The sequence below is a fragment of the Tachyglossus aculeatus genome, chromosome 5, assembly GCF_015852505.1.
Source record: "Tachyglossus aculeatus isolate mTacAcu1 chromosome 5, mTacAcu1.pri, whole genome shotgun sequence".
NCBI classification, from domain to species: domain Eukaryota; kingdom Metazoa; phylum Chordata; class Mammalia; order Monotremata; family Tachyglossidae; genus Tachyglossus; species Tachyglossus aculeatus.
In genome coordinates, this window is record NC_052070.1 from 35,184,314 (window position 1) to 35,207,015 (window position 22,702).

The following is a 22,702-nucleotide window of genomic DNA, read 5'->3' on the forward strand; positions in this document are numbered from 1 at the left end:
ACTAAGCGCTTGGGAGAGTATGGGGCAGATTCCTGGTCCCGAAGTCTCTGTGACAAGAGCGAGGCTCATCCGGAGACTCCGTCGCTGTCGGGACTGGAATAGGAAGACGTTTCCCGGAAGAGTGCTTGGCATGTAGTAAGCGCTTAACAAATGTCGTAATTATTATTATTATTATCGTTCCTAACCACCATTCATTCATTTGATCGTTGTTTACTGAGCGCTTACTGTATGCAGAGCACTGTACTAAGCGCTTGGAAAGTACAGTTCAGCAATAAAGAGCGACGATCCCTGCCCACAAAGGGCTTACAGGCTAGAAGGGGGAGAGACAGACATTAAAATGAGGAAACGGGCATCAATATAAATCTGACAGGTGGATCGATTGCGCTGGCTGGCGAGATACGGTCTCCTCAGGGACCCAATCTGTCCAGGAAGAACTCACCCTTCCCGGGGACTGCCTCGGCCCGAGGAGCACTGTGTGTGGAGTTCGCTCTCTGTCTCCCACGAGTACTCAAATCCTCATCTTAATCCCCGAGCGCACACTGCGTCCACACCTTTTCCTGCACTACACACTCTGACTCTCTTAGACGGTGAGCTCGTTGTGGGCAAGGACTACGCCTGCCAGTTGTTGTGCTCTCCCAAGCGCTTTGCACACAGTTAGTGCTCAATAAATGCGGCTGAATGAATTGAACAAACGAGTGAACGACAGGAGAAGGGGCTGAAATGCCTTCTGGCCACCAGAGAACTGCTTTTTGAAAGGCAGGAAGGATTTGCACTGCTCTCTTGGGTGACTCCTGTTTTCCCCGACTCCCTTCCCTCCCCTTTTTCTCCCTCCGGCCCCACGGGCCCGATCAGGCCGGGAGTCACGGGGGTGGAAACGGCACGAATCCCACAGGCGGGTCCCAACCCCCTGGTTCTTACACCGGGCACAGGTGCCCGCGGGCTCGGAAGGAGCCTGCCCGCTTGACTCGTCTGTCTCCCGGGAGACCCACGGTCGTAGAAGATTAACTGAAGCACGTCACTGCTTTGCAATTGACTTTTCATTCACTTTTGCGGCACCCAGCCCTCCGTCTCCACCTGTTCTAATCTGGGATCTCATTAAAAGCTAAAAAAAAATCAAGACGGGGAAAATCTCAACTAAACCAGGTGCCCAAGAACCTCAGGTAACGCTACTACTAAGTGCGATTATTTATACGATAAATATATTAACTTCATACGATAAAGCAGCCAGGAAGATCGGATGGCAACCCAGACAAGCGGAGCATCTTTTTGTCTTTGGATTTTTGCTATTTCTTTTCCTCTCTCTCTCCTCTCTTCTCGGAAATGAGGTCTTTCGCTCTCCCAGGCTGGTTCTCAGCTCCTCACTTCACTCTCCCTACCTTTCCTCGGAATCCCGGCATCTTCTCCCTGAGCTGAACCAGGAGACCAGGAGGCCGGAGGCCGGATTCCCCCCCCCCAACTCTCGGAATTAGCATGGGAGCGATCCGGTTCTGGACCGAAATATTCCGACTTCTCCAGCCCCGGCTCGTATCCGCGCGCCCACCCGCATGCAGCCGTGTACGCCAAGGGGGGCAGATCCCGCTTTTTCATTAGTGCAGGCCAACAAATGGATGGTCACAGTGACTCGCTATTTTCGTTCAAGTTTTCATCAGTTTCAAGTTGATCTGTCAAGTAAAAGGTGGCAGCGCATAACATCTGAAACGCACGTCGCACCGTGAAGACAAGATGAGAATTGAAGGAGCTATATACATCCGGGCTTCGAGGTTATTTTCACAGGGTCAGTCTGTTCCCCGGACAGTCGTCTTCCCGGCTCCTGTGAAGGCTTATTTCCTTAAGGCCTCGCGTAGGCCCAAGTCCTAAGTAGACTCAGTTCCACCTGATCTTCACCAGACCCCCTCCACGGCCTCGACTCCGGCCTCGTTTTTGGAGAGGGCAAGGCCGCGGCCCTCGCAGTCGGGAGGGCCGAGAACTGTTGGCGGTCGGCGGAGGCCCCAGAACGGGACGGAGGGAGGCCAGGCCGAGCCCATTCCCCCGTCCGGCCCGTCTGGGGGTTCTTGGTTGGCCTCCCGGGCCCCATCAGGCTTGTAGCCGCTCTGCCCTAGAGCAGGAACGGACCAAACTGGAGGCTGGAGGCCCAGAGGAGGGAAGGCGGCTCCAAAAGAGGCCCTCCTCAATCCAGAAAATTTCCAGTCAGGATTTGGTCGATTCGAGCTCGGGGAACCGAGCGAGCCAACCGCGGCAAGCCGGTCCCGGGTGGGAAAAATGAGGTTAGTGCCTCAACCGGACCCAAAGGTGGAAATGATGCGACCCAAGCCCCCCCACCCCGCCTCATCTATTCTGAGCTACTTCGAGTTGGGAAACCAAGGGGTTGACTGCAGGAGATTTCTTTTATATAAGCAGTGGCATTCGCTTTCAAACCGCGGGGCCCCTGGGATTCGAGCCCACAGAAGCACGGTCTGATTCACTCAAGCTGAGGTCGCAGGCTCAAGACCCCCAGGTTTGCAACCGGGACTTTCAAAGCAGAACACCGACCTGAAGCCCCCCCGGGGAGAAAAGTGCTACATTGGTATTTTACATATATTTTACGGTTACCTTTGTGACAGGAAAACAGCTTCCTAAAATCCATCTCCGGGCCTCTTTTCCCAGGAAGAGCCACCCACCTCCTACTCCGGCCTCCAGAGGTTAGAGCCTTTTTGACACAGCAGCATTTACGCCTCAAAAATCCACATTCCCCCAACCGCTTGGGTGCATTTCCACAGAGCGGCCGATGAAAATTAAGCTCATTCAGGTGAATTTCGGGGCCCGGTAAAACAATGATGAGTGAGATGATTTGACTGCATTGCCTACAGGAGGAGAGGGAGAGGAGAAGTGAGGTGGGCAGAGGAAAGGGAAGGGGGGGAGCCGACGGAGGCGGTTTTGCACACTATAGGATGGTTCTGTTTTCCTGCCAACCAGAGGCATCAACTTCTTGTAGTGAAATCATAAAGCCAAAAGCGGATCCGATTCCACCTCGCACAGATCTCTTTCATTAGGGGGCATATCCCCTGTGACTTTTCGGCACCAAATCCTGAGTATTAGAGAAAACCCAAGTCACCACCAAGAAGCAAAAGTGCTCACAACTGGGGAGTGGTGACTGTCTTTCGGTAACTGCGTTCGGAGACTGCGTTCCCCAGAACCGTGGCCCCATAGCCAGTTAAAAATCCCCTTCTGTTTCTACCGTCCCAAAGAAACACACCTCGGGAGCTCCGTGCTGCCTCTGTGAGCAGCCCTGCGCTGTGCTGTGCTACGCTGTGCTTTCAGAGCTGAAAATCGGCTGAGGCAGCGGGCTCCGCACCCGAGAGCGGTCAGCGTCCACGGAGGCGGTCGTCGGGTTTAGCTCGTCATTCTCCGTGGCTTTCCCGTTCCCGGTCTCCGTACCAATCGCGCGTCTAAGCAGTCTGCCCCAAATCGTCCCCTTGGGAGAATACTAAAAAAAGTGAACGCGGGCCCGGGTGGGATTCCCTATCTTCTGGGCAAATGGAAACACGAGTCCAGATGGCGTTCGTCATTCAGACGATCGAGGAAGCGGCGGGATTTTGTTGCCGGGCCGAAGTGGCCCAAGTTCTCATTCGGAGGCCACCATGTTGTTAATGTTATAGCTGGGGTCCGGCAGCGCGGGGGGCCGGACGGGCCTGGGGGCGGTGGCCCTGACCTCTCCCAGCTCGGGGTCACTCTCGCTGGAAGTCGACCCCCCGTTGGTGGCGAGGGCCGCCCCCGACCCCTCGGCTTCCCTGGTCTCCCCCGTGCCGGGCCCCTCGGAGAGGAGGGTCAGCTTTCTGGACAGCCTGCCGGGAAGCAGGGACATGGTGTAATCTGCGATGATCCCCCCGACATCTAAATTGCACGCCTGGTCAAAGGCGACGAAACCTACGTTGGCGTTGGCCTCGCACACGACGAAGGAGCCGTCGTCCATGATGAGGAGATCGATGCCGCAGAAGTCCATGCCTAAGATGTTGGAGACCTGAATGGCTAACTGCTTGCCTTGCTCGGTCAGTGGGCACATGACGCCCACGCCCCCTGCAAAGAAGGCACAGTGACATGTCTTCCCACTCGTCAAGAAGCTCCAGTGGCTGCCCACCCACCTCCGCGTCAAACGGAAACTCCACCGGCTTTATAAGCAGTCAATAAGCTCATCCCATCCTGCCTCACCTCACCGATTCCCGACTACGGCCCAGCCCACACACTCCGCTCCTCTAAATGTCAGTTTATTCACCGGGCTCTAGTCGCATCTATCTCCCCGCCGACCCTTTTCCCACATCCTCCCGCTGCCCTGGAACTCCCTCCCCCTCCAAATATGCCAGACCACCACTCTCCCCACTTCAAAGCATTATTTCAAGTCACATTTTGAGGCCCTATTAAGCCCTCTTTTTGCCCGGCTCACTCCCCCCTCTGCGTCACCAACACGTTTGGATTTGATCTGCCCCACCCTCAACCCCACGGCACTCGTGTGCAGATCTTTAAATTATATATTATAAGCCACTTATTTATTTAGACCCATCTCTGTCTCCCCCTCTAGACTGTAAGTTCGTTATGGGCAGAGAACGTGTCAGCTAATTCTGTTGTATTGTACCCTCCCAAGGGCAGATATAGTGCTCTGCACATACTAAGCCCTCTATAAATACCACCGATTGACTGATTTCTATCTGCTGTGATGCTTGAGAGAGGCAGAATTTGACTCCCTGTCCTTAACATCTTTTTCAGGTGAATAATTAAGAGGCAAATGAAACGATCCGGAGCCTGGCAAATTATTACTGTGCAATACTGCGGATTCCCCCCCCCCCCCCCCCCCCCCGCCACTGAACGCTGGCTCTCTTGGAATTCCACTTATCCTGAATCAGAAAGGGTCAAAAACTGATTCATAACTGTAATTACGGTATCTGTGAAGCACCTGCTGGTATAATACAACGGGGTCGTTCCTTGAAAATGTTCTTTAAATGGCTGTGTAGTGGGGTTGGTTTCCCCAAACTTAGGGGTCATAAATTAGGATCCATCCCAGAACCCCATATCCCTCTAGACTGTAAGCTCATTATAGGCAGGGAACACATCTGCTAATTCTCCTATAGTGTACTTGTCATTCATTCATTCAATAGTATTTATTGAGTGCTTACTTTGTGCAGAAAACTGTACTATGCCCTTGGAAAATACAATTTGGCAACAGATAGCTCTCTTCCTCCCTTCAAAGCCCTACGGAGAGCTCACCTCCTCCAGGAGGCCTTCCCAAGACTGAGCCCCCTTTTTCCTCTCCCCTCCCCATCCCCACCCCTGCCCTACCTCCTTCCCCTCCCCAAAGCACTTGTATATATTTGTACAGATTTATTACTCTATTTATTTTACTTGTACATATTTACTATTCTGTTTATTTTGTTAATGATGTGCATCTAGGTTTATTTCTATTTATTCTGATGACTTGACTCCTGTCCACATGTTTTGTTTTGTTGCCTGTCTCCCCCTTCTAGACCGGGAGCCCGCTGTTGGGTAGGGACCGTCTCTCTATGATGCCGACTTGTACTTCCCAAGCGTTCAGTACAGTGCTCTGCACACGGTAAGCGCTCACTACATACGATTGAGTGAATGAACAGATAGAGACAATCCCTACCCAACAATGGGCTCACAGTCTAGAAGGGGGGAGACAAAACCAAACCAAACAAGTAGAAAGGTATCAACAGCATCATCATCATCAATCGTATTTATTGAGCGCTTACTGTGTGCAGAGCACTGGACTAAGCGCTTGGGAAGTCCAAGTTGGCAACACATGGAGACGGTCCCTACCCAACAGTGGGCTCACAGTCTAAAAGGGGGAGACAGAGAACAAAACCAAACAGACTAACAAAATAAAATAAAGAGAATAGATAGGTACAAGTAAAATAAATGGAGTAATAAATACGTATAAACATATATACATATATACAGGTGCTGTGGGGAAGGGAAGGAGGTAAGGCGGGAGGGATGGAGAGGGGGAGGAGGGGGAGAGGAACGAAGGGGGTCAGTCTGGGAAGGCCTCCTGGAGGAGGTGAGCTCTCAGTAGGGCCTTGAAGGGAGGAAGAGAGCTATAAATTCTATAAATGAATAGAATTGTAGATACAGACACAACATTAATAAAATAAATGGAATAATAAATAAGTTCCTATATACACAAGTGCTGTGGGCGGGGAGGGGATGGAGCAGAGGGAGGGAGTCGGGGTGATGGGGAGGGGAGGAGGAGCTCTCGTGGGCCTGTGAGTGAGAGGGACCTGAGTTCTAGTCCCGGCTATGCCTCATGTCTGCCGGGTGACTTTGGGCAAGTCACTTCACTCCTCTGGGCCTCAGTTACCTCATTGGTAAAATGGGAATTAAGACTGTGAGCCCTATGTGGGACAGGGACCGTGTCCAACCTGATTAACTCATATCAACCCCAGCACTTGGAACCTTGCTTGGCACATAGTAAGCGCTTAACAAGTATTATTGGCAGTAGTAATGATAAAAATAAACACTTAGTACACTACTCTGTAGTGTAGCAGCGTGGCTCAGTGGAAAGGGCCCGGGCTTTGGAGTCAGAGGTCATGGGTTCAAATCCTAGCTCCGCCAATTGTCAGCTGTGTGACTTTGGGCAAGTCACTTCACTTCTCTGTGCCTCGGTGACCTCATCTGGAAAATGGGGATTAAGACTGTGAGCCCCATGTGGGACAACCTGATCATCTTGTATCCCCCCAGAGCTTAGAACAGTGCTTTGCACATAGTAAGCGCTTAACAAATACCATCACCATTATTATTATTATTACTCTGCATTTAGTAAGTGCTCAATAAATACCACTGATTGACTGATTGGAAAACTAATATGGAATTTCTTTCCATTAGTAATAACAATAATTACGGTATTTGTTAAGTGCTTACTATGTGCCAAGCACTGTTCTAAGCACTGGGAAAGATACAAGGTGATCAGGTTGTCCCAAGAGGGGCTCACAGTCCTAATCCCCATTTTCCAGGTGAGGTAACTGAGGCCCAGAGAAGTGAAGTGACTTGCCCAAGGGTTTAATCAATCAATCGTATTTATTGAGCGCTTACTGTGTGCAGAGCACTGTACTAAGCGCTTGGGAAGGACAAGTTAGCAACATACAGAGACGGTCCCTACCCAACTGTGGGCTCACATCCCTACCTGTGTATTCTCCCTAGTGTTAAGCACAGTGCTTGGCACACAGTAAGCACTTAATAAACACCACTACCACCACAGCAGCGTGGCTTATTGGAAAGAGCACGGGCTTGGGAGTCGGAGGACACGGGTTCTAATCCCGGCTCCGCCACTTGTCTGCCGTGTGTCACTGGGCAAGTCACTTCACTTTTCCACTTCTCTGGGCCTGTCACCTCATCTGTAAAATGGGGATTAAAAGTGTGAGCCCCGCATGGGACAACCTCATTACCCTGTATCTCCCCCAGCGCTTGGAACGGTGCCTGGCACATAGTAAGTGCTTAACAAATTCCCAAATTATTATTACCATTATTACTTTTTAGTACAGAGCCTGGCACACGGTAAGCGCTTCGAGAGAACCATTATTACAATAATTATTCCCCCGCTTCTGTTCCGGCGTACCTAAAGAGCAGTTGCTTTGCATCCTCCCGTCGGTGGAGCAGCGGAGCATGGACCCGATCACGCGGCCTCCCACCACCACCACGCGGATGTCTCGTCCGTGGGATTCCTTCACGTACTTCTGGAACAGGTAGGGTGCATCGTGGCGGATCAGGTGGCAGATGTCGGATAGATGGTGTTTATCTCTCGCAAGGAAAACGGCTTTTCCTTCAAAAGAGCCAAAGACACAACACCCTGAAAGCGGTTACATGAGAACAGTGCTCAGCGCTTAGAACAGTGCTTTGCACATAGTAAGCGCTTAACAAATGCCAATTATTATTATTTGAACCAGCCCAGGCATTTCTGGCTCGCTCTGAGGATCACCTCTGCTCCACCACCATATCCTCGGCAACTTCCCGTTGAACCTCATCCTTTGTCGTCTCTTTGAACTCTTCCTGACCTTTAGCTCCATGTTCTCATTAAATAGCGATGAAACTTAGCCTCCCCATTTCCCTCCAATTCTCAAACAAGTTTCACCCCTTCGCCGCTTTTCAGCCTAAGAAAAACATCTGACTTCAGAAGGAAGATACGGGGCTCTAGAGTCCTCTCTTCATCTAGCAATGGGCTACCCCCACTTCATTCCAAATAATAATAATGATGGCATTTATTAAGCGATTATTATGTGCCAAGCACTGTTCTAAGCGCTGGGGAGGTTACAAGGTGATCGGGTTGTCCCACGGGAGGCTCACAGTCTTAATCCCCATTTTTACAGTTGAGGTAACTGAGGCACAGAGAAGTTACGTGACTTGCCCAAAGTCACACAGCTGGCAATTGGCGGAGCCGGAATTTGAACCCATGATCTCTGACTCCAAAGCCCGGGCTCCTTCCACTGAGCCACGCTGCTTCTCCAAATGGAGAAAATCCCCTTTAAGTTTCTTACAGCATCCTACGGTGCAAACCTTCCTGAGGCCGAATCTTACGATCAACTAGCCCTGGTATGCAGATAAAAGTCACTGAGAACATCTTCTCTTTTCAGGTACTTTTACGATTCATTTTTCTCTGGAAATGCTAATTCCCAGAAACGCTCAGAAGTAAAAGAGATTCTAGTGTTCGTGGAGAATTAGTGGTTCTTCCTGAGAGTTGGAAAGCAATCAGGAGGACAGGGATTCCTGGCGTGAGGGTGTCTGCAGAGGGAGCTGGGCTTTCCCAGATTTTTAAGGAAACAAGTCGTACAGCAGTTAGATATGGAAGACTGTCAAGAGCTCCAAGAGTCACTGTTGAGACTATCTGACCAGATCTGAAAGACTTAGTTTTGGGGGTTAAACAACAATAGGAATGCGATGGATTTTCTCTGGGCCTCTGAAAGTTTTACTGATAAATCATTTGACCTCTGGTGTGATATGAAACAACAGAAGGATCACTGCCTAGAATGGAAGACTGTCAACATCTCCAAGAGTCACTGTTAAGACTATCTGACCAGATCTGAAAGACTTAGTTTTGGGGGTTAAACAACAATAGGAACGCGATGGATTTTCTCTGGGCCTCTCAAAGTTTTACTGATAAACCATTTACCCTCTGGTGCGATATGAAACAACAGAAGGATCACTGCCTAGAATGGAAGACTGTCAACATCTCCAAGAGTCACTGTGAAGACTATCTGACCAGATCTACACGCACTCCCTTGGTGACCTCATTCGCTCCCACGGCTTCAACTATCACCTCTACGCTGATGACACCCAGATCTACATCTCTGCCCCTGCTCTCTCCCCCTCTCTCCAGGCTCGCATCTCCTCCTGCCTTCAGGACATCTCCATCCGGATGTCCGCCCGCCACCTAAAGCTCAACATGTCGAAGACTGAACTCCTTGTCTTCCCTCCCAAACCTTGCCCTCTCCCTGACTTTCCCATCTCTGTTGACGGCACTACCATCCTTCCCGTCTCACAAGCCCGCAACCTTGGTGTCATCCTCGACTCCGCTCTCTCATTCACCCCTCACATCCAAGCCGTCACCAAAACCTGCCGGTCTCAGCTCCACAACATTGCCAAGATCCGCCCTTTCCTCTCCATCCAAACCGCTACCCTGCTCATTCAAGCTCTCATCCTATCCCGTCTGGACTACTGCATCAGCCTTCTCTCTGATCTCCCATCCTCGTGTCTCTCTCCACTTCAATCCATACTTCATGCTGCTGCCCGGATTATCTTTGTCCAGAAACGCTCTGGGCATATCACTCCCCTCCTCAAAAACCTCCAATGGCTACCAATCAATCTGCGCATCAGGCAGAAACTCCTCCCCCTGGGCTTCCAGGCTCTCCATCCCCTCGCCCCCTCCTACCTCCCCTCCCTTCTGTCCTTCTCCAGCCCAGCCCGCACCCTCCGCTCCTCCACCGCTGATCTCCTCACCGTACCTCGCTCTCGCCTGTCCTGCCATCGACCCCCCGGCCCACGTCCTCCCCCGGGCCTGGAATGCCCTCCCTCTGCCCATCCGCCAAGCTCGCTCTCTTCCTCCCTTCAAGGCCCTGCTGAGAGCTCACCTCCTCCAGGAGGCCTTCCCAGACTGAGCCCCTTCCTTCCTCTCCCCCTCGTCCCCCTCTCCATCCCCCATCTTACCTCCCTCCCTTCCCCACAACACCTGTATATATGTATATATTTTTGTACATATTTTTTTACTCTATTTATTTATTTAATTTATTTGTACATATCTATTCTATTTATTTTATTTTGTTAGTATGTTTGGTTTTGTTCTCTGTCTCCCCCTTTTAGACTGTGAGCCCACTGTTGGGTAGGGACTGTCTCTATATGTTGCCAATTTGTACTTCCCAAGCGCTTAGTACAGTGCTCTGCACATAGTAAGCGCTCAATAAATACGATTGATGATGATGATGATGATCTGAAAGATTTAATTTTGGGGGTTAAACAACAATAGGAATGCGATGGATTTTCTCTGGCCTCTGAAAGTTTTACTGATAAACCATTTACCCTCTGGTGCAATATGAAACAACAGAAGGATCACTGCCTAGAATGGAAGACTGTCAACATCTCCAAGAGTCACTGTTAAGACTATCTGACCAGATCTGAGAGACTTAGTTTTGCGGGTTAAACAACAATAGGAATGTGATGGATTTTCTGGGCCTCTGAAAGTTTTACTGATAAACCATTTACCCTCTGGTGAAATATGAAACAACAGAAGGATCACTGCCTAGAATGGAAGACTGTCAATCAATCAATCGTATTTATTGAGCGCTTACTGTGTGCAGAGCACTGTACTAAGTGCTTGGGAAGTACAAGTTGACATCTCCAAGAGTCACTGTGAAGACTATCTGACCAGATCTGAAAGACTTAGTTTTGGGGGTTAAACAACAACAGGAATGTGACTGATTTTCTCTGGGCTTCTGAAAGTTTTACTGATAAATCATTTGACCTCTGGTGCGATATGAAACAACAGAAGGATCACTGCCTAGAATGGAAAACTATCAACATCCATTCATTCATTCAATTGTATTTATTGAGCGCTTACTGTGTGCAGAGCACTGTACTAAGCGCTTGGGAAGTACAAGTTGGCAACGTATACAGACGGTCCCTACCCAACAGCAGGCTCACAAGTTAATCGTTATCTCCAAGAGTCACTGTTAAGACTATCTGACCAGATCTGAAAGACTTAGCTTGGGGGGGTTAAACAACAATAGGAACGCGATGGATTTTCTCTGGGCCTCTGAAAGTTTTACTGAGAAATCATTTGACCTCTGGTGCGAAATGAAACAACAGAAGGATCACTTCCTAGAATGACCGGCTACGCTTTTGGATTATTTATGACCAAAATTATATTGTGGAAGCCTTTTCTGTTCATGTACAACCACATGGCCCCTCTCAGGGTCATATCCAGAGAGTTTTCCATCCTCTACCAATCTCGCCGATGGGAGGGAGAGTCAGGCAGGGGCTTACCCATGCCATTCCTAGCTCGGGCAGTAGCTAGCGAGTGGAAGGCAATCTGCTACAAGTCAAAACTCACGCATGCTGGGCAGCAGCGGCACGGGACAGAGTCGATGGCGGAGACTCAAGTTTACCGCGTGGAAGGCGTCAGTGGTAAACCACTTCGGTACTTTTACCAAGAAAACTATATGGACGCACTACCGGAATGGTTACAGATGGAGACCACCTGTTCTAGGAGAGATGCGTCCGTGGTGTCGCGATGGGTCAATTCAATTCAATCGTATTTATTGAGCGCTTACTGTGTGCAAAGCACTGTACTAAGCGCTTGGGAAGTACAAGTTGGCAACATATAGAGACGGTCCCTACCCAACAGTGGGCTCACAGTCTAGAAGGGGGAGACAGAACAAAACAAAACATACTAACAAAATAAAATGACTCAACGGCGTAAGACAAGACAACCCCATGGCCACAGAGAGATGCTAACAGTGCTCTTCCCTAGTTTCCCAATAGTCTGATTTCACCTTTGAGGATGATGGGGAAAGAGAGGGGAGGGGGAAAGGGAGGGAGAAAGGAGGGGAAAGGGAAGGGGACGGGAAAGAGGAACGAGTGGGGAAAGGGGAGGGATAAAAGAAGGGGATGAAGAAGGGAAAAGAAGAGGGGGATATGGAGGAGGAGAGGGAGGGCAGGGAGAAGAGAAAAAACTAGAATTAAGAATACTCTAGAACTGAATACTCCCTGGGCTGTGGAACAGTAAACCTGGAAAACAAAGTCACATGAGTAACATGGTAACTTATATATTGCCAACTTGTACTTCCCAAGCGCTTAGTCCAGTGCTCTGCACACAGTAAGCGCTCAATAAATACGATTGAATGAATGAATGAAGGAGTTTTCCCCTTCAAATACGGACTTATCAAAACGGGAACTGGTTGTAACACTTTATCAAGAGCTTGCTCATTTAAAACTTTCGGGAGGAGTTAGCGGTGGTGCCAAACGGTGGAATGATTCGCTCTCGGACGCCCAGGACGTGGCCACAGCCTGAACCCTGAGGAACGTTTCCAACCATGAGGGCCCACGGAAAGTTAGGGACAGGAGAATCTGGAAGCCCAGGGTTTGTGCTGGGTACTTCGCCACCAGAGTACTACAGCCAATCGATTCCACCTGATTTTTCAGGTAAACGGCCAAGACGGGGAAAAATAATGGCATCTCCCCTCTGGCTCGATTAGCCTGCTTATCTGTGTTGTTCTCTTTTGTCCAGGGGGGACGAAGCCTACCAGAGGACTGATGTACTGCGGATGAGGAGAGCGTGTTTCATTGGGGTGCTTGACCTGAACTTTTCCCTTCTGCAATCAGTCTGCTCAGAACTGTAGACTGAGCGCGGAACGTGCCTGGGAAGTTCTGTGTCCCCCTCTAGGCCCGTTGCAGGCGGGGGACATGTCTACCAACTCCGTTATCCTGAACTCTCCCGACACGTCTACCAACTCTGAACTCTCCCGAGCGCTCAGTAAGCGATGACTGATTGATTTCCAGTGGGGAGAATTAGGTAGTTCACGCTTCCCTCCCCTTCTTCGAACTTCCACTCCTCTCCCATGCCTCTGTTCTCCAAGGGGAGGTAAAGATGGGTGGCAGCAAGGCTGGGCACGGAGCCAGTTAATCCTCCTGCATTTCACCTCTCGTTGTCAAAAAAGGGTCTTCCCTGCTGAGGGATGAGATGTTACCGACCTAGGTTTTTCCCTCTGCCTTGATTTCCTCTCCATCATCTGAATGAAGCCTCTTCCCATTGGTTTCGCTCCCCAAATTGTTTCTATCCCAAAGGGCTTGAATCTGTTGTACTAATGTAGTCACCAAACTCACTTTTTCTCTCTTCCTCGATTTCCTTTCCGTCATCTGAGCGAGGCCATGCCCCCCTCCGCACCTTCCTCAGGGTACCCTTTGAGGATTCGGCTTCACTCCCCCAACTGCTTCTATCCCAAAGGGCCTAGATCCGGCCCACGTCCTCCCCCTGGCCCGGAATGCCCTCCCTCTGCCCATCCGCCAAGCTACCTCTCTTCCTCCTTTCAAAGCCCTACTGAAAGCTCACCTCCTCCAGGAGGCCTTCCCAAACTGAGCCCCTTTTTTCCTCTCCTCCTCCTCATCCCCCCGCCCTACCACCTTCCCCTTCCCACGGCACCTGTATATACGTTTGTACAGATTTATTACTCTATTTTACTTGTTCATATTTACTATTCTATTAATTTTGTTAATGATGTGCACATAGCTATAATTCTACTTGTTCTGATGATTTTGACACCTGTCTCCATGTTTTGTTTTGTCGTCTGTCTCCCCCTTCTAGACTGTGAGCCCGTTGTGGGGTAGGGACCGTCTCTAGATGTTGCCGACTTATACTTGCCAAGCGCTTAGTCCAGTGCTCTGCACACAGTAAGCGCTCAATAAATACGATTGATTGATTGATTGATTGTCTGTCTCCCCCGTCTAGACTGTGAGCCCACTGTTGGGTAGGGACCATCTCTAGAGGTTGCCAACTTGTACTTCCCAAGTTCCCAAGCGCTTAGTACAGTGCTCTGCACACAGTAAGTGCTCAATAAATATGATTGAACGGGGTCCCGGGCGTCTACGGCGGCACTCTGAGGAGAGGATCCTTCCGGGAGCAGCGGGGGCCACGCGGTGTGATGGCGGGCGGGCCTCTCGGAAACAGAGTCCCGGGCGTCTACGGCGGCGCTCTATCTATTCTATTTATTTCATTTTGTTAGTATGTTTGGTTTTGTTCTCTGTCTCCCCCTTCTAGACTGTGAACCCACTGTTGGGTAGGGACTGTCTCTATATGTTGCCAACTTGTACTTCCCAAGCGCTTAGTCCAGTGCTCTGCACACAATAAGCGCTCAATAAATACGATTGAATGAATGAATGAAAAGGTAAGGCACTGGAGCCTGAAGTTTTCTTCCCTCTTCCCAAGCTTCCCGAGGCAGGTGAGCTGGGATGTCAGTGGGCGGGGAGCACTCACCGCGGTGTCCTCGCGTGCTCTTCACCACCACGGGGTAACCCAGGGGCTCAGCTTCATCGATCATTTTGGCGAAATCATCGTGCCCACCTGCCAAGAAAGGGGGAAAGCAACGAGAGCCCCTAGTTAGTACAAAATCACTGCACCAGATTAAAACTCGCTTTTCTGCATTTCCCCTCGGGGTCCCTAACCGCCAACATCCTATGCATGGAGCTTTTAGCCTAACTCCCTCCCACCCCTCCCTTTTTATTTTATGGCATTTGTTTCACGCTTATTATGTGCCAAGCACTGTACTAAGCGCTGGGGTAGATTCAGGCTAATCAGTTTGGACTCTCTATTACTCTATTATTACTCTTTCATTTTTTATAATTTATTATATATATTTATTATATATATTATATATTATATATATTATATATATTTATTATAATTTATATTTTATAATTTATATTTTATTTATATTTATATTATTACTCAATTTATTTATTATTACTCTATTTTATTTGTACATATTTGTACATATTTACTCTATTTTTATTACTCTATTTTATTTCGTTAATATGTTTTGTTTGGTTGTCTGTCTCCCCCTTCTAGACTGTGAGCCCGCTGTTGGGTAGGGACCGTCTCTATATGTTGCCAACGTGTACTTCCCAAGCGCTTAGTACAGTGCTCTGCACAAAGTAAGCGCTCACTAAATACGACTGAATGAATGAATGAACGACTCAGTTCCACTTGGGGCTCACCGTCTTAATCCCCAGTTCACAGATGAGGGAACTGAGGGACAGAGAAGTTGTGCGACTTTCCCATTCATTCATTCATTCAATCGTATTTATTGAGCGCTTACTGTGTGCAGAGTACTGTACTAAGCGCTTGGGAAGTACAAGTTGGCAACATAAGGTTAATTAATTAATTAGTTAATTAATGATGGCATTTATTAAGCGCTTACTATGTGCAAAGCACTGTTCTAAGCAATGGGGAGGTTACAAGGTGATCAGGTTGCCCCTCGTGGGGCTCACAGTCTTCATTCCCATTTTCCAGATGAGGGAACTGGGGCTCAGAGAAGTGAAGTGACTTGCCCAAAGTCACACAGCTGACAACTGGCGGAGTCGGGATTAGAGCCCAGGTCCTTCTGACTCCATCCACTAGGTCACCTTCCTTTTCATAGAAACCTGGTCAAGCAAGTTTAATTTCAGGGCTGCATATGGACTGGGCTCTCTGACCCTGAAAGACCCTCTAGACCATCAGCTCCTCCTCTAGACTACAAAGTCCTTGTGGGTAGGGAATAATAATAATAATAATAATTATGTTGGTATTTGTTAAGCGCTTACTATGTGCAAAGCACTGTTCTAAGCGCAGGGGGGAATACAAGGAGATGAGGTTGTCCCATGTGGGGCTCACAGTCTTAATCCCAGAGAATAATAATAATAATAATAATAATGGCATTTATTAAGTGCTTACTATGTGCAAAGCACTGTTCTAAGCGCTGGGGAGGTTACAAAGGTGATCAGGTTGTCCCATGTGGGGCTCACAGTATTCATCCCCATTTTACAGATGAGGGAACTGAGGCCCAGAGAAGTGAAGCGACTTGCCCAAGGTCACACAGCAGACAAGTGGCGGAGTGAGGATTAGAACCCATGACCTTCTGATTCCCAGGCCCGGGCTCTTTCCACTGAGCCATGCGCCTACCAACTCTGTTATCTACCCCAGCGCTTAGTACAGTGCCTGGTCCGTAGTAAGCGCTGAACGAATACCATAAAAAAAGAGTTTCGGTTGCACCTATTTGGGTAGGATGGCAGGATAGCAGGTGAAGATTGGGTGGTTCAACGGCTGTATCACCGTGATTCAATCATTCATTCACTCAATCGTATTTATTGAGCGCTTACTGTGTGCAGAGCACTGTACTAATCAATCAATCAATCGTATTTATTGAGTGCTGACTGTGTGCAGGGCACTGTACTAAGCGCTTGGGAAGTCCAAGTTGGCAACATCTAGAGACGGTCCCTACCCAACAGCAGGCTCACGGTCTAGAAGGGGGAGACAGACAACAAAACAAAACATATTAACAAAATAAAATAAATAGAATATATATGTACAAGTAAAATAGAGTAATAAATATGTACAAATTTATGACGTCAAGGCCAATACCCAGCACTGGCTGCCAAATAGGTGGCTTGAAACTGAGAAGCAGCGTGGCTCAGTGGAAGCAGCCCGGGCTTGGGAGTCAGAGGTCATGGGTTCAAATCCCGACCCTGCCACCCGTCGGCTGTGTGACTTCGGGCAAGTCACTTCACTTCTCTGGGCCTCAGGTTCCCTCATCTGGAAAATGGGGATGAAGACTGTGAGCCCCACCTGGGGCAACCTGATCACCTTGTAACCTCCCCAGCGCTTAGAAGAGTGCTTTGCATGTAGTAAGCGCTTAATAAATGCCGTCATTATTATTATTATTAAAGGCAACAGGAAGCGGGCGCCACTTTAGGCCACATCTCGGTATATCCCTCCTTCTAGACTGTGAGCCCACTGTTGGGTAGGGACCGCCTCTATATGTTGCCAACTTGTACTTCCCAAGCGCTTAGTCCAGTGCTCTGCACACAGTAAGCGCTCAATAAATATGATGGAATGAATGAATGAATAGGGACCGTCTCTATATGTTGCCAACTTGTACTTCCCAAGTGCTTAGTACAGTGCCCTGCACACAGTAAGCGCTCAATAAATACGACTGAATGAATGAATGCTTCTCTAGAGTGTGAGCTCGTTGTGGGCCGGGAATGTGTCTGCTTACTGTTGCATTACTCTATTTATTTATTTATTTATTATTGCTCTATTTATTTACTTATTTATTATTACTCTATTTATTTACTTATTTATTACTACTCTATTTATTTATTCATTATTACTCTATTTATTTACTTATTTATTATTACTCTATTTATTATTACTCTATTTATTTATTTATTTATTATTATGCTATTTATTTATTTATTATTACTCTATTTATTTATTTTACTTGTACATATCTATTCTATTTATTTTATTTTGTTAGTATGTTTGGTTTAGTTCTCTGTCTCCCCCTTTTAGACTGTGAGCCCACTGGTGGGTAGGGACTGTCTCTAGATGTTGCCAATTTGTACTTCCCAAGCGCTTAGTACAGTGCTCTGCACATTGTAAGGGCTCAATAAATACGATTGATGACGATGATGATGATGATGTTGTATTGTATTTTCCTAAGCGTTTAGTACAGTACACAGTAAGCACTTACCAGAGAGGACTCACTGAATGGATCTGAAAGTTTGGCCAGCTGGAAGGTTAAGAATACCACTTTTCTAGCAGTGACATTTGCCCTCCAAAACCAGCACCAATCCATCCATCCCTCAGTGGTATTTCTTGAACACAGGGTACCGAACTAAGCGATTGGGAGAGTGCAATAAAACAGAGTTGGTGCATAATCGAAGCTCGGATCCGACTAATAATGAGAGTATTTGACAAGCTCTTTCCTTTCCTGGATTTCGGACATCTCTGTTGAGTTTGGTGAGGTTCGGCCTGATTTGTCTGGGCTTTCACGCAGGATGGGAATTTCGCTTTGGGTGAATTAGAGTCTGATTCATTTATTCAATCATAGTTACTGAGGGCTCTCTGTGTGCATACTACTCTACTAAGTACTTGGGACTTCTAGACTGTGAGCCCCCCTTCTAGACTGTGAGCCCACTGTTGGGTAGGGACCGTCTCTATATGTTGCCAACTTGGACTTCCCAAGCGCTTAGTACAGTGCTCTGCACACAGTCAGCGCTCAATAAATACGATTGATTGATTGATTGGGAGAATACAACATAACAATAAACAGACACATTCCCTGCCCAAACAAGCTTGCAGTCTAAAGGGCCCTACAGTCTGATGAAAAGGTGGGGTTGTCAAATTGGTTTTTCTGCTCTCCAATCAATCAATCAATCAATCAATCAATCATATTTATTGAGCGCTTACTGTGTGCAGAGCACTGTACTAAGCACTTGGGAAGTACAAGTTGGCAACATTTAGAGATGGTCCCTATTCAACAGTGGGCTCACAGTCTAGAAGGGGGAGACAGAGAAGAAAACCAAACATATTAACAAAATAAAATAAATAGAATGGATATGAGAGAAAGGAAGGAAGGAAGGAAGGAAGGAAGGAAGGAAGGAAGGAAGGAAGGAAAAGAGAGAGAGAGAAAGAAAGAGAGAAAGAAAGAAAGAAAGAGAGGAAGGAAGAAAGAAAGAGAGAGTGAGAGAAGGAAGGAAGGAAGGAAGGAAGGAAGGAAGGAAGGAAGAAAGGAAGAAAGAGAGAAAGAGAAAGAAAGAGAGAGAAAGAAGGAAGGAAGGAAGGAAGGAAGGAAGGAAGGAAGGAAGGAAGGAAGGAAGGAAGGAAGGAAGGAAGGAAGGAAAAGAGACAGAGAGAAAGAAAGAGAGAAAGAAAGAGAGAAAGAAAGAGAGAGAGAGAAAGAAGGAAGGAAGGAAGGAAGGAAGGAAGGAAGAAAGGAAGAAAGAAAAAGAGAGAGAAAGAAAGAGAGAAAGAAAGAGAGAAAGAAAGAGAGAGAGAGAAGGAAGGAAGGAAGGAAGGAAGGAAGGAAGGAAGGAAGGAAGGAAGGAAGGAAGGAAGGAAGGAAGGAAGGGAGGGAGGGAGGAGGAAGGAAGGAAGGAAGGAAGGAAGGAAGGAAGGAAGGAAGGAAGGAAGGAAGGAAGGAAGGAAGGAAGGGGGCAGGGGGAGAGAGAGAGAGAAAGAAAGAAAGAAAGAAAGAAAGAAAGAAAGAAAGAAAGAAAGAAAGAAAGAAAGAAAGAAAGAAAAAGAAAGGAAGAAAGAAAGAAAGAAAGAAAGTCTCCCTTTGGACTATACTGTGGGGAGGGACTGTGTCTCTTTATTGTTATACTGTACTCTCCCAAGCACTTAGTACGGTGCTCTACACACAATAGGCACTCAAAAATCTGACTGAGTGACCGAATGTATGAAACGTCGGCCAACTCTGTTTCTGACGGCAAAGGTTTCAGTTCACTTGCGGAACAGCCCTGAAATGTTCCTCCCGAGGAAGCTTGGCTGAGGGCCTCCCAATTTCCATTTTCTTTTGTTCCTTGGCTTATTTCCTTCTGCGTTACCGAGTAAAAGCCTCCGAGGTCCAGCAGCAGGGAATTAATGTCGGTACGTCAGGTACCTTCAGAACCTCCAGTGACTCACTCTTCATGCCGCCAGGAGACCGTTCCGTTCAACGAAGCGGGAAATGTCTTCCCTGAGGCCTGATGCCACTTCTCAGAGCTCTTAAGGCCCAAACCGGGAGTGGGGCCGAGGTAGACTTGCTTATTTCCGTCAATCCCCATTTTACAGATGAGGGAACCGAGGCGCAGAGAAGTTGTGACGTGCCCAAGGTCACACAGCTTGACAGTTGGCGGAGCTGGGATTTGAACCCATGACCACGGACTCCAAAGCCCGGGCCCTTTCCACCGAGCCACGCCGCTTCTGTACAGGAGGAAGGGATGAGAAGGACTTCGGATAAAGTAGCAAAGTGAGAGGAAGCGTGGCCCAGCGGAAAGAGCCCAGGCTTGGGAGGCAGAGGTCATGGGTTCTAATCCCGGCTCCGCCGCTTGTCTGCCGTGTGACCTTGGGCAGGTCACTTCACTTCTCTGGGCCTCAGTTGCCTCACCTGTAAAGTGGGGATTCAGCCTGTGAGTCCTACGTGGGACAAGGAGTGTGCCCAACCCGATTCGCTTGGATCTACCCCAGAGCTTAGTACACTGTCCGGCACATAGTAAGCACTTTATGAATACCACAGTTATTATTATAAAGTTATTATTCCCAGACTGAGCCCCCTTTTTCCTCTCTTCCTCCCCATCCCCGCCCTGCCTCCTTCCCCTCCCCGCAGCACCTGTTTATATGTTTGTACAGATTTATTACTCTATTTATTTTACTTGTACCTATTTACTATTCCGTTTTGTTAATGATGTGCATCTAGCTTTATTTCCTTTTAGACTGTGAGCCCACTGTTGGGTAGGGACTGTCTCTACATATTGCCAACTTGTACTTCCCAAGCACTTAGTACAGTGCTCTGCACAAAGTAAGCGCTCAATAAATACGATTGATTGATTGATTGATTCCACCTCAGTCCCTCACAGAACACGGACTGCTGTACTGAACGCTGATGGAGATTAGTCTGTGCCCTCCAGAAGTCTGCCTCTCCAACAGGAGGGAGAGTCAAGCAACGCAAGATCGCACAAAATACACACACTCACACCCTTCCATTTGGCTAGATGTCCCACCCAGCCGACTTCTTTCTCTGTAAAACACAGAGAGAAGTGGGTATCTTTCTCTGTAAAACATTCATTCATTCAACCGTATTTACTGAGCGCTTGCTGCGTGCAGAGCACTGTACTGAGCACCTGGAAAGTACAATCCCTACCCAACAACGGGCTCACAGTCCTCAAATATACCCACTGTTCTCTGGACCCTCCCTGCCTCTTTATGGTATTTATTATTATTATTAGAGGTATTTGTTAAGCGCTTACTATGTGCAAAGCACTGTTCTAAGCGCTGGGTGGGATACAAGGTGATCAGGTTGTCCCACTTGGGGCTTACAGTCTTACACCCCATGTTACAGATGAGGTAACTGAGGCACAGAGAAGTCAAGTGGCTTGCCAAAGGTCACACAGCTGACAAGTGCTGGAGCCGGGATTCAAACCCATGACCTCCGACTCCCAAGCCCGCGCTCTTTCCACTGAGCCACGCTGCTTCTCTAAGGGCTTACTATGTGCCAGGCCCCGTACTAAGCTCTGGGGTAGATACAAGCTAATCAGACTGGACGTACTCCATGTCCCCCATGGGGCTACACAGTCGTATTTCCCATTTTACAGATGAGGTAACCGAGGCCCAGAGAAGTGAGGTGACTTGCCCCCGGTCACACGGCAGACAAGGGGTAGTGCCGGGATTGGAACCCACGTCCTTCCATCTCCCAGGCCCGGGCTCTTTTCATGAAGCCACGTTGCCCTTCCTAAAAAGTCTGTCCAGTTCCTCGTCGTCTCTTGGCTGGGCAACTGAGACCTCCCTGTGGCCTCCCAGTCTCCACCTAAACCTAGCATGCCGCATTATTCATTCATTCGATCGTATTTATTGAGCGCTTACTGTGTGCAGAGCACTGGACTAAGCGCTTGGGAAGTACAAGTGAATTTCTCTTTCACACCAACTGCTCTAACCACGTCACTCCACTTCCCCCCGGTCTTTCAGGGGCTCCCCATCACTCTCTGGCAGAAATAAAAACTTCTGACTACGGCCTTCCATTTCTCGCCCCTTGGCCCCACCCTGGGCAAGTCACATAGCTTCTCTCTGCCTCAGTGACCTCATCTGTAAAATGGGGATTAAGACTTTGAGCCCCACACGGGACAATCTGATCACCTTGTATCCTCCCCAGTGCTTAGAACAGTGCTTTGCACATAGTAAGCACTTAACAAATGCCATTATTATTATTATTTCAGTGGCTCCCCATCACTCTCTGGCAGAAATAAAACTTCTGACTACGGCCTTCAATTTCTCTCCCCTTGGCCCCACCCTGTTTCTCCATTCTCATCTCTTGCTATAACCTAGCCTGTATTACGAGTCTTGGCGTAAATGAAAGGATTGACAAATTAGTGTTCAAATAGTTACTTCCCCCCCACGTCTTTCAGGGGCTCCCCATCACTCTCTGGCAGAAATAAAAACTTCTGACTACGGCCTTCAATTTCTCGCCCCTTGGCCCCACCCTGCTTCTCCATTCTCATCTCTTGCTATAACCTAGCCTGTATTACGAGTCTTGGCGTAAATGAAAGGATTGACAAATTAGTGTTCAAATAGTTACTTCCCCCCCACGTCTTTCAGGGGCTCCCCATCACTCTCTGGCAGAAATAAAAACTTCTGACTACGGCCTTCCATTTCTCGCCCATTGGCCCCACCCTGTCTCTCCGTTCTCGTCTCTTGCTGTAACCTAGCCTGCATTACCAGTCTTGGGGTAAATTAAAAGATTGACAAATTAGTGTTCAAATAGTTACCCCCTCCCCACCCACTCCCAGTCTTTCAGGGGCTCCCCATCACTCTCTGGCAGAAATAAAAACTTCTGACTACGGCCTTCCATTTCTCGCCCCTTGGCCCCACCCTGTCTCTCCGTTCTCGTCTCTTGCTGTAACCTAGCCTGCATTACCAGTCTTGGGGTAAATTAAAAGATTGACA

At 48.3% G+C, this 22,702-nt stretch overlaps 1 protein-coding gene across 1 annotated transcript in view; it reads right to left on the reverse strand.

Moving 5' to 3' along the window:
* Positions 1 to 289: 289 nt before the first annotated feature.
* RIMKLA (ribosomal modification protein rimK like family member A) overlaps positions 290 to 22,702 on the reverse strand; it is a 73,473-nt gene continuing 51,060 nt past the window's right edge. Inside the window, exons 3-5 of the mRNA XM_038747090.1 lie at positions 14,501 to 14,587; positions 7,601 to 7,804; positions 290 to 4,053 (exon numbers count right to left, since the gene is read on the reverse strand). Of these exons, the coding sequence (XP_038603018.1) occupies positions 3,602 to 4,053; positions 7,601 to 7,804; positions 14,501 to 14,587 (743 nt within the window). The 3' untranslated portion in view covers positions 290 to 3,601. The remainder of the gene's footprint in view (positions 4,054 to 7,600; positions 7,805 to 14,500; positions 14,588 to 22,702) is intronic.